The following is a 12,552-nucleotide window of genomic DNA, read 5'->3' as shown; positions in this document are numbered from 1 at the left end:
AAAAGCAATGGTTATATATAAAACTTTCTTCTAGGACCCACAGAGTAAAAGACTAACTCTAATTAGCAGGATTTCTATATATGAACCCTATCTACCAGGTTATATCAAATATAAGACTGAAATAAACCCTGTCTCTAATAAATTCTAAGAACCTAACATACAGCCTTAAGACTTTCCCCATACCTAATTTTAAGGCCCCCAAAGTAAGGGTGTTTTCCCTGGGAAGTCAAGTAAACTCTGGTGTTACAGAATGGGTGCTAGCTCAACCTTAGGACTAGGCTAGACTTTAACTGCAAGCCTTCCAGACTGAGCTCAAGTTCCTCTTATTCTTCCCTCCTTAATTTTGCTTGTTTACTCTTAATAATACAATGAACAGCTTGACTACATCACTGAAATGTAGATCTAAAACCCTGACAAAAAGTTCTGCATTTGCCTATGCACTTCTCTATCCATTCATCTGCTTCCTTTCTCCTAGGTCACCAGTTCTCATGAAAAGCAGTACTGGATGTTTTTCAAAGGGATGTAGTATGTTACATCATGTATTCATGGAACTAGCATCAAAAAGCAATGTCTGGTAAAAATGGTGGCAATGAAGAGTAGCACAGTCCATTTGTAAAGCAATTTAGCAAAAATGTATAAAAAGTCTCTAAAAACTGCAAGCCTCCAACTTCATTAACTCATTTCTATAGTAATCAGTCCCAAGAAAATAATCTAAAATGTGGGAAGTGCAGTTTGTAACAAATGTGCATCACAGTATTATTGACAAGAAGGAAAAGACGGAAAAAACAAATGTTCAATAAGAAGAAAATTATTAAATAAATAATGCTGTATCTAGCTAAGGTTCATCATTTGCTTACCCAGGCCTACAGAATCTTTCTAACTTGAAAGTTGTCATAATACTTTACATGTTTCTCAAATTAACAGAACCCAGTTCTTTAATTTGACATTCTATATTATTTAGAATGATGTTAAAATATAAGGGGTTATAGCTGGGCATGATATAAGCAAGTTATATTGCACAGTTTGGTCTGTCAGAGCTATTTTAAACTATGCTTCAAAGTAATATTAAAAGAATAAAACTGTATAAAACTATGAAAGGCAATTTTTCATAGCTGTGTTAATAGAAATCAATTATTTTCTGAACCAAGCAACTGTAAATATTTTCCTTTAAAGCAAGAGTTTGTCAGTACTCAAATAGGGAACTGGAAATATTTTTTCAAAGCAAAATGTCACTGAAGAATGAATGTATGCAATGATAGAGAATCATATTAACTAGTTTTATCCTATAGTATAAATTATATAATAAAATATTTATAAATTAAATATTTATAAATTAAATATTTATGCATATTTGTAAATATAAATTTAAAAGTATATTTATCCTGTAGGATAAATAGTTATACATTTATATATATTTAATGCATATTTACAAATATATAGTTACATATAAATTAATATATTTATCCTAACATATAAATATATATTTTTATCCTACAAAAATAGCATAGTATACACTATATGAAAAACCTATAGCAAAATATGAAAAACCCAATAGCAAGCAAAATTTTAGTATGTCATGTTTTCTACATAATCAAAGACAAAATGAGTCAGATTAATGCATAAAATATATGTCCTTTTAAAGTAATATGGAAGGGTATGGAGACTCAGTCAAAATATTGATCAATTTTTATCCCTATATAGCAAGTTACTTCTATTATTTATTAAGTTTGTATGTCATTTATACTGGCGTTACCAATCTTTAGAATGTGGACACTTTGGGTGAGAATACAAGGAGCTAATGCAAGAAATCCCTGAATCAACATGCATGTATGTATTTTTTCAACTGATGAATACTAAAAATATTGCTACTATCATTTAGTTATCTGAAATTACTTTTGATGTTAAAAAAGAATTTTCATTTTACAATTGGAAATTATGAACTCTTTATAGATCTTTAAATAAACAAATTTCAGAAATAAATTTGGTGATATTCTACCCCATCTCATGCTTAAACTTGGCAATTTTTTATTTGAATAAGTTGCATACATTTTTGAAGAGCATTAAGAGTCACTACTTAGAAGAGATAACATGGAACTTTTATGCTTTTAAAAAGTTAAAGTAATGTCTATATGGCTCTGGGTATTATGTCTAAAGTCAAAGTTTTGGCGTTATTGTACTATTGCATTCTCATTATTGAGAAATAAAACACACAGTGTTTTTTTAAACATACAGTATTTTAAGATTAGTCCAACAAAAGAGTCCAATGAGTTAGTCCAATGTAATTGGAGGAATTATTAAATGACATTTACCTCAGTCCTTATGGAATTATGAAAACCTTGATCTAAAATACACAACTTAAACACAATTTATATCAAAATAGATCATAGTCTTAAACATAAAATGTAGAAAATCTAATGTGCCACCAAAAGCAGAGTCCATAAAAGAAAGAAGAAGTCAATAAATCATATATATCAAAATTAAAACTAAAATTGAAGCCAATTTTAGAAGTACAAAGGTACATAATGACATTTCAGCATTATATTGTAGCAATAAACATTTCAGGTAAAATATGGCATATATATAATCTAGATCTCATAAATTTATGATATATGAAAATAGGTGTTTCTCTCTTTGATTCACCTGCAAGTATGCTAGGATTTATTTAGAACTTTTTCATTTAAATAAAGTTAATTATTAACACTCACCAGCAGCTTCAAGAACCAGCTGTAGTCTGGCTTTGGCCTGTTCTGCTGGTGGCTAAAAATCAATCATAAAAGATATTTATAGGTCAGTTATAATAGTTGGAGCTTGAAATTAATGTATCAGAAAATTTAGAGAACTTGATCATAATCAGTATTAATATGCATCCATACCTTAACAAAATTCCACCACAGCAGCTCCACAGAGCAATCTACTCTCACCTTGGGAGCCAAATCACACTTTTCATTATGTAAGAATGAAGTTTTCTTTTATTTTTCTAAACTGGTAAAATTTTTGTATAGTACCCAAAACTATATCTATCAGCAATAGCCAAAATATATGCAATTTAATAATGAAGCAAAACCCACATATTTAACAACATAGTCTCAAGTTACATTATTTCTTTGCATATAAAAACATGCAAAGTGACCTGTTAGAATTTAAACAGCAACCTGAAGTCCAATACCTCAGCTAAGTCTTACCCTAAAACCAAGTACTTCTAGCTTTCCTAACTTTATGAAAGGTGCAATTGTGATAAAGAACACAAATATGAGTAGTGCTTTCAGTTCTTACTAAAGTTCTAAAATTATTCTCTTAGTGAACCTTGATTTATTTTGGTTGAAATACTGAACCTAATCTACTTTCCTAACAGTGACCTTATGCTGAGACTTTTGAATAATGTGTTAACAGTATCCAAACTATAATACGGACTGTGTATCATGATTTTTATGAAAGGCCTGTTTTTTAAAACTTAAGAAAGTTTTTAACATTTAAGACTTCACAATACATTTATAAAGATGGAAGCAGGTGACTAAATAACTTCATGTTAATATATGATACCATCATTTTAAAATTAATATTTTACATGATATTTTTGAATTTTGCTACGTGTGAAAAAAACAGCTTGAATGAAAATAATGAGATAATTGAATACAGAAAGAAGAGGTTGTGCTCAGAAAATTTTAAGAATTTTTTTATTGATGTATAGTTGATATACAATCTTATATTGGTTTCAAGTATATAACACAGTGGTTCAACAGTTATCCACATTTTTAAATCCTCACCCAACTAGTACAGTTACTAGCTGTCAACATAGAAAGATGTTTTACAGAACCACTGGCTATATTCTCCACGATGTACTAATACTAACCCTGTGACCAACTTATATTGCAATTGAGAGTTTTGTGCCCTTTTATCCCCCCTTACCTTCCCCTCCTGCATGGTAACCACCAGTCACTTCTCAGTGTCTCTGAGTCTACTGCTGTTTTGTTAATTTTCTTTTGTTTTGTTTTTAGATTCCTCAAGTAAGTGAACTCATATGGTAAGAATCTGAATAATGCTTCTAAATAAACTGTAAGAAACAGGGTGGGAGAGTGGTCCATGGAAGGCAAGATGGCAAGTGTCTTTTATATACTGTCAGTTGCTTTTGTGCTCAGTTCAACGACAACAGAGTTAATTATTTGTGGCAGGAAACTTAGGGCTAGCAAAGCCTAAAATATTTACTATCTGGGCCTCTAAAGAAAAGTTTGCACATCCCTGTTGAGATAGGCATCAGTGGGTTTAGACGAGAGTAGAGTGAGGGCCTCCAGAAGCAAAACAGGATAATTATGGTCAGAACAATGTAGCAATGTGCAAAGAAAATCCTACCAAAACTCCTGTGTTAAACATTAGGCAAAGTTAGAGTCACACAAATTCTTTAGGATAGAAATACCAAATTAGGAATATAGGCAATCTTCAGTGGGATGGGTTAAAACGAAAGACAGCACTCAGGCGGGAACTAGTGAAGAAATAGGCAACTCAGTCTAAAATAAAATATAAACCCCTAGACAAAGCAGAGCCATGGACTCTCTTGCCCCGCCACCCCCCACATGTGTTGGGAGCTCTGTCCTCTCGCTTTACCTCTAAATAAAAGCCTCTCTCTCCCCTGCTTGCCTACCTTGAGCGTTTGCGAAGTTCATTCTTTGACTCTGCGAACAAGAACCCCGGCATCACTGCCATAGAAGATAGAGAGGCTTTGAAGAGTTTGAAATACTCGGGTGATAAGATGAGGTCTGTACTTTGATAAATCATTCTAGCAATACACTTGAGGATGAACTGAAAGGAATGTGACTGAAGACATGTAGCTCAGTTAGGGAATGATTAAAGAATTCCAGGTGAAAGACATGACGGTCTGAGGTGGAGCAGTAGCAGTTAAGGTTGGATAGGAAGAACTAGATTTGAGAAATACTTAACTGGTAACATGAAAGGACTGACTGGATATGAGAGAAGAAGCTGACAAACAACAAAAAAGTACTTCATGTTTGTACAGAAAATGTATAGAAACGTGCTTTATAAAGGTATCAAAAATATATGACATCAAATTAAAATATCACAGCAAAATATCTGTGTCATCTACCAAGTATAATCTAACAGTTATGAACTAAACTACCTATAAGGGCCAACCAAGCAGTTACTACAAACATTTATGATTATGATAAAAGGCAAATGACATTAGAGATCAGTACCAAGGAGCATAGTGTGTGCTGTGCATAACTGTGGAGCATGAGACACAGCTAAAGGAAGGGGCTAATACTCAGCACCAAGTGTTGTTATGCAGAAATGCAAGCCCATGGTCACAAAATTTCTTGATTTTTTCATGAGTCATTAAGTTATCATAAAGATCAATATAGTGTGGAACAAACAGTACTTCTAAGAGCCAGGTTCAATTCTAAAACTCTGCCATCTACTTAATACACAGTGGAAATGTGATACTTTGTGCAATATAATGTAACTAGAATAGCATGAAGGAAATGATATCCTGACTAGCACACTCCAAACAAGCTAAGAATTATGAAGCATACATTTTATAGTGCCCTAGTAAACAGTGTCCTTTGAAAGAAATATGTTAGACACTTTATTGATTAAAATATTTCATGGGAAAGTTTTATGTATTTCATAAGGAAAGATTATTTTTAACAACTAAGAATTTAAGATACAGAAAAATATACAAAATAATTGGGTGGGAGTACCCACATCCAATAAAATATTAACAATATTGCTAAATTCTCCTACCCCACAAAATCCCTCTCCACAGCAGCTCCCTCTTTCCCTTATTTACAATCACTATCTTGAAAGTAATGGTGATTACCATTCCTAAGGAGAGATTCTTGACGGTTGATGTTTATTATAAACACCTGTTATGACACTTCTATTTTCAATAATTCCTCTAACCATCTATAATATAGGATTCATTTTTCAACAATAAAGAAAACCAGAGATTAAGAGTTTAGTAAATTGCCTCAACTAATAAATGATAGACTGAAATTAAGACCATCTAACTCCAAATCTCAGGATTCCGCTAAGTCACTAAGCTATGAAATCAAAGTAGTTAACTCCATAGATAAAAAAGCATGAAAATAAGTTTTTTATTCTGTTCAAAAAGAAAAATCTGTCAAGATAACATTTTCCAGTAAATGAAATATGATTCCATTCTAAGTACATTTGCCTATACAAATATAACTTGCTAAATTTTATTTGTGAAATAGAGTGATCAACGTCAACTACAGGGATAAATATATTGTTTCATTCTCCAGACTTTTAAAATAAATTTATATTGTATAAATGTTCTTAGAAGTATTTAAGATTTATTTTCAAGCATTAGATTCATTTCTCAAGCATTTTTCTTGGATAGTATTCAGACACAAATGTTCTCTGTTTCTCTTCATCTGCAAATATTTTTTTTACCCCGACTGATGAATAATTTGAATGGATATGGGATTCTTGGCTGCAGTCTTTTTCTATAAGTCACTTGCCCTTCAAATCCTTCTGAAGGGCCTTGAGTTTGTCCCAGAAGAGGGAAAGCATCACAACAGATCTCTTGGCTGAAATCCTCCAGGTCCCACTGCCTGTTTACAACAGTAGCTTTCGGCTTAGAAAAAATAGATCAGTTGGAGCTGGGAATCTAGAGGAAGAAGCCTAACTTATGTTGTCATCATTCTGGTTGCTACACATTAAGAAAATATTAAGAAGAAAGACAGAACAGAATATGGAATTAAAAGAACATTTACACTAATCCATTTTTAGATAGGTATCATCATACTAGCTGGCTTAGAATGAAAATACCTTTGATTCTTGGGGCTTGAGTGCCAAAATTTATAATGCTTTAGTTATTTCAGACTGTATTAGCCTCTAGGGATTAGTATGAATTCCATCTAAAATTGGTAAATGGTACTAATATTATTAAGAACAGAAATAAACTTATTCAATAGATTAAAAAATACCAAATACAAATGTAAGGAACAGCAATTTCTCAATACAAGAATTATATATGAGGACATATTTAAGAACACAATGCCACAATTAAATTGTGTGAAGCAAACTTATGGAGAAAAAAATTGTATTCCATCAAAAAATAATATTCCTTGCTTCAAAATTAGTAATGTATAATTAGATAAACAAATATCACCAAAACTGAATTATAGAGGATATATTGTTCCCTTGCAAAAACATTTTTAGCAGTGACATTAAATGAACAGTAGAACAGTTGAACTTTTACTATAAGCTTTTAAAAGCTGTATTGAAGTTAAAACATAATTATGTTATCCAAAAAATAAATTAGTACAGATACTGTACCCTAATTTTAACTCACTTAAAGAAAACTGTAGTTTTGCTAGAAATTCTTTTATACAGGGCTTAAAATTTCTAAGTTAATAGGAGTCTTTTTAATTCTAAATTAAATTCTTATAGTGCTTATAATTTCTAAATTAGCCAGGGAGTTGGTAGTCTTTTATTGCTATGGGTCCTCTGCTCCTTGTTATCCCCTTGGTACTCAGGAATACCTACTTGACTCCATTTGTAAGCCCTAGTTTTAGAGAACAGTATCCACTTTTTTAAGAAAAAGTAAAAGCTCTTAAGATGAAAGCAACAGATAGGTCAGTCTCCTGATGGCTTGGAGAAGTGACCATCTTCAATGTCTAAACTTTTCCTTTGACTTTAGATTTACTCTTTAGTCCAATCCCCTGAGTCCCTTATAAATAGATTGCATGTCTAGACTCGAAATACTATCAAAGCTAATTTTCAAAACTAGCACAATCCTTTGAGCTATGACTATATAAAAAAAGAAAAGAGAAGTTTATATATATGTATATAACTTTTTGCCCTAAACTATTTGCTAACCCTTCTCATTTTCATTCACATTCAGTTCCCTGAACCCCTGGCCACCACTATATAAATTCTGGAAGTTGGTGCAGCTATTGGCATTCCACCTGCCTACAACAGTTTCAGGTTGTTAGGGACCAGGAAGTAGAAAATCTCAGAGAAAGACTAGTGCAGCTAAGCTAGGAGAGAGAGCTAAAACTTGGAAACAAAATTAAACTAGCACTATTTCACAAATCAAAATTAGGACTGGATTACATGATTTTCAGTTATTACTCTCAATTTCATGTTATCATATGCTCTCTTTATACTCTCTCTCTCTCTCTCTATATATATATATATATTGAGTACACACACACACACACACACACACTCAGGACTGGGAAGAAGGCAGAGTTGGAAGCACCAGGAACCTGTCTCTCCACCTGGACAATAACTGCCTTGGCAAAATCTGTCTGATATAACTATTTTGGAACTCTGAATTCTGTTGAGGCTTGCAATTACCAGGGGAAGACTTGGCAGTAAATTGTGGTTAATTTTGGTCAATTTCAGCTATTAGCATGTTAGCAGCTACCCATCTACCTCTAGCCATGTGGCAGCAACTGTGTGTGTACGACCTGTCTGGAGTGGCTTGCATTGTGGAGAGATTGGAACATTTCTGTACTGTTGGGGGGAATAAAAATGGTATAGCAGTTGTGGACACCAGCACAGCAGTTCCTCAAAAAATTTGAAAAGTAGAACTACCATGCAATCCAGCAATTCCACATCTGGTTATATACCTGAAAGAATTGAAAGCAGGGTCTTGAAGAGATATTTGTACACCCATGTTCATTCACAGCAGTGTTATTCACAATAGCTAAAACATGGAAGCAACCCAAGCATCCGTTGACGGATGAATGGATAAGCAAAATGTGGTATATACCAACAATGGATTATTACTCAGCCTTACAAAGGAAGGAAACTCAACAATATGCTACAAATATGGGAAATTCAACAATATGTTACAATAATGGATGAACCTTGATGACATTGTGCCAAATAAACCAGTCATTAAAAGACAAATACTGTATGATTCCACTTATATAAGGTTCTTAGAGTAGTCAATATCATAAAGACAGAAAAGTAAAATGCTGGTTGTCAGGGGATGGGAGAATGGGGGTTATTGTTTAATGGGTATAGAGTTTCAGTTTTATAAGAGGAAAAGAGTTATGGGGCCGTATAGTGGTGATGGTTGTACGACAATGTGAATGTATTTAATATCACTGAACTGTGCACTTAAAAGTGGTTCAGATATCTGGAGTTGGCACTGAAGACCCAAGTCATCCTTGGTGAAGTGCCATTTACAAAGGAAAAAAAAAAATTGGCTCAGATGGTAAATTTTTAGTTGTATATTTTACCACAATAAAAACTAAATTGAAAAAAACATACAGTAACCGTTACCCTATTTATATGAATTGGATTATTGAAACCTAAGAATATACATAGATAAAGTATTTCAGATCTTGTGGAAAAATGGTGTTAAGAGTACTTACTACTAAGCCTCTACAGAGTCTTGCCTTTATGTTCAATTGTTCAAAATTCATTACCTTCATTTGTTCAAAGCTTTTATGGACCACTTCTTTTGTATAAGGTACTATGTTACAATTTATGGATAAAAACATGAACAGATACAGTTTCTGATTTCGAGGATCTTATAATGAGATTAAAAAATAAGAAAAGAAACCACTATTCACTGAAAGTGTATATTATGCCAACATGTGTGTTCAAAGAGCATTATTGAGGTATAATGGAACTATAATAAATTGGACTCATGTAAAGTGTTAGATTTGACAGGTTTTGACATATAGCTACAAAGCCATCACTACTGTTAAGATAATAAACATATCAATTACACGAAAATTTTCCATATGTCCCTCTTTAATTCTTCCATGTCCCATTGTGCCTCCACTCTGCACTGTACTTTCCAGTCCCGGAACAACCACTGGTCTGCTTTCTATTACTATACATTACTTCACATTTTCTAGTATTTTATACAGATGGAATCATATGTATTCTTTTCTTGTCTCACTTTTAAACAGCACAATTATTTTGAAATTCATCTACATTGTTGTGTATATCAATACTCATTCCTCTTAACTGCTGAGTAGTATTCCATTGTAAGGATACACAAAACATTTCTTTTTGCATTCACCTGTCAATAACTATTCAAATTATTTCCAGTTTTTGGCTATTATTTAATAATACTATAAACACTTAGGTACAATTCTTTGTATAAATATGTGCTTTCATATCTCTTGGGTAAATACTGTTGGGATGGCTAAGTCATATGGGAAATATACGTCCAACTTTTTAAGAAAATTACCAACTGTTTCCACAGTGGTTTTACATTCCCCTCAGCAGTGAATAAGAATTCCAGTTGGTTCACATCTTATTCATGGCTTAGTACACTCAATCTTTTTAATTTTAATATTCTAATAGGTACCTCATTGTGGTTTTAATATATATTTCCCTAATGATTAATGGTGTTGAGCATCTTTTCATGTGCCTATTTATTATCCATATATCTTCCTTAGTAAAATGGGTGTTCAAATCTTCTTGCAATTTTTTTACTGGATTTTTTTCTAATTACTGAGTTTTCAGAGTTTTTAATTATAATAGAAGTAATTTTTCACATTACAGAGCACAAATTATGCACACATGTGAGCATACAGAGAATTATATATTTATATTTATTTTCTGGATAAAGTCCCTCCATTAAGCAGCTTGTATTTTCACTGTCTTAAAGGGTTTCTTTCAAAGGGCAGGATTTCTTAATTTTTGTTAAATTCAATTCATCAATTTCTTTTTTTATGAATCATGCTTTTATGGTGTTATATCTAAGTAATCTTTATCTAATCCCAGTTCACAAAGATGTGTCCTGTGAGTATATTTTAACTCTATGAAATACATTTAATTTTTTATATAATTCAACACATATATTTAAAAACTTCATTTTTAAAATATATATTGCTATCCAGTTGTTCTTGCACCGTTTGTGGAAGACTATCATTTTCCACTCAATCACCTTTACCTTTGTTAAAAATCAATTGGATACATATATCCAGTACATGAGTAGAATATATATATATACACACACACATACACACACACACACATACATATATATATATATTCATATATATGAGTCTGTTTCTAGACTTGCTATTCTGTTCCATTGATCTGTTTGTTAATCTTGATATCAATACCACAGTCTTGATTATGGTAATTTTATATTAACTCTTAAAGTCAGGCAGAATTACTCCTCCAACTTTTTTTTTTTCTAATGCTGTTTTGGTATTTCTAGGTTTCATACATCTTCAATTTTAAAATAAGCTTATCAATTTCTACTAAAAAAAAATGCCTGCTACAATTTTGGATGGGACTGCCTTGAATCTACATATCACTTTGGGAAGAAAGGACATAGTAAAAATACTAAATTTTAGCCTGTTATGTCTTTTCCATCATTTTTACCTCTTAGTCTTTATATCTGAAATGTATTTGTTTTATATAGGCAGCACATAGTTGGATCTTGCTGTGTCATGCAATCTGAAAAACTCTGTCTTTTAGTTGGGATGTTTAAACCAATTTACACTTAATGTAATTATTAACCTACCACATTGCTATTTGTTTTCTACTTGTACCATCTGTTCTTTGTTCCCTTTCTCTTCTTTTTCTGCCTTCACTCAGAAGGAGCATTTTTATAATTCCTTTTTACATCTTTTGTTGGCTTATTAGCTGTAACTCTTTAGTCTTATATTGATTGTCACTTTAGAGTTTATAATATACATCTTTAACTTACTACCTTTATCTATTATATCACTTTTTACACACTATAAAAATTTTAGAATTATATACTTTCATTTCTCTTTCAGCCTCCGTAGTATTATCATTGCTATTGTGTATGTTATAAACTCCACAGTATATTGTGTTGTTTATCCATTAAGCAATTATTTTTTAAAAAGATACATTCACCTATGTAGTTATCATTCCTAATACTCTTATTATTTTATGTTAGTACAGTTATCTATCTGGTATCATTTGCTAAAGCTGAAAGGGCCTCCTTTGATAATTGTAGTGTAGGTTGTTTGGTGATGTGAATTCTTTCCATTTCTGTGTGTCTTTTAAAAAAGGCTTTCATTTGGCCATCATTTTTGAACGATATTCCCTCAGGGAACATAATTCTAGGTTTGTAAAATTTTTCTCCCATTATTTTAAAGATGTTGCTTTTACTGTCTTGTACTTGGCGCTGTTTCTGATGAGAAATCTGCTTTCATAGTTATCTTTGTTCCCTCTACTAATAAGAGTGAGTATTTTTACTCCATTTTTAAGATTTTCTTCTCATAACTGATTCTAAGCAATTTGATTATGATATACCTTGGTGTAGTTTTTCATATTTGTTGTGCTTGGGGCTTGTTAGCTTTTTGAAACTATTGGTTTATATCTTTTATCAAATTTGAAAGTGTTTTGGCCATTATTTCTTCAATTATATTTTTCTGTCACCCACATTTGTTACCTTTTCTTTCAGGACTCCAATTACATGTATATTGTATATCTGACTTCCTAAAATTGTTACCACAGCTCACAAATGCTCTCTTTATTTTTTAGTCTTTTCTCTCAAGTTTCATTTTGGATAGCTTCTTTTGCTGCCTATAGATCACTAACCCCTATTCCATAATGCAT

General features: G+C 32.0%; 1 protein-coding gene across 1 annotated transcript in view; it reads right to left on the bottom strand.

Annotated features, from left to right (window-relative positions):
- RSRC1 (arginine and serine rich coiled-coil 1) overlaps positions 1–12,552 on the bottom strand; it is a 470,761-nt gene that overhangs the window by 191,140 nt on the left and 267,069 nt on the right. The window contains exon 7 of the mRNA XM_057488446.1: positions 2,706–2,757. Within this exon, the coding sequence (XP_057344429.1) occupies positions 2,706–2,757 (52 nt within the window). The remainder of the gene's footprint in view (positions 1–2,705; positions 2,758–12,552) is intronic.

The sequence above is a fragment of the Manis pentadactyla genome, chromosome 1 (assembly GCF_030020395.1).
Source record: "Manis pentadactyla isolate mManPen7 chromosome 1, mManPen7.hap1, whole genome shotgun sequence".
NCBI classification, from domain to species: domain Eukaryota; kingdom Metazoa; phylum Chordata; class Mammalia; order Pholidota; family Manidae; genus Manis; species Manis pentadactyla.
The sequence above is the reverse complement of the archived record's forward strand: the minus strand, read 5'-3'. Positions and strand labels throughout refer to the sequence as shown.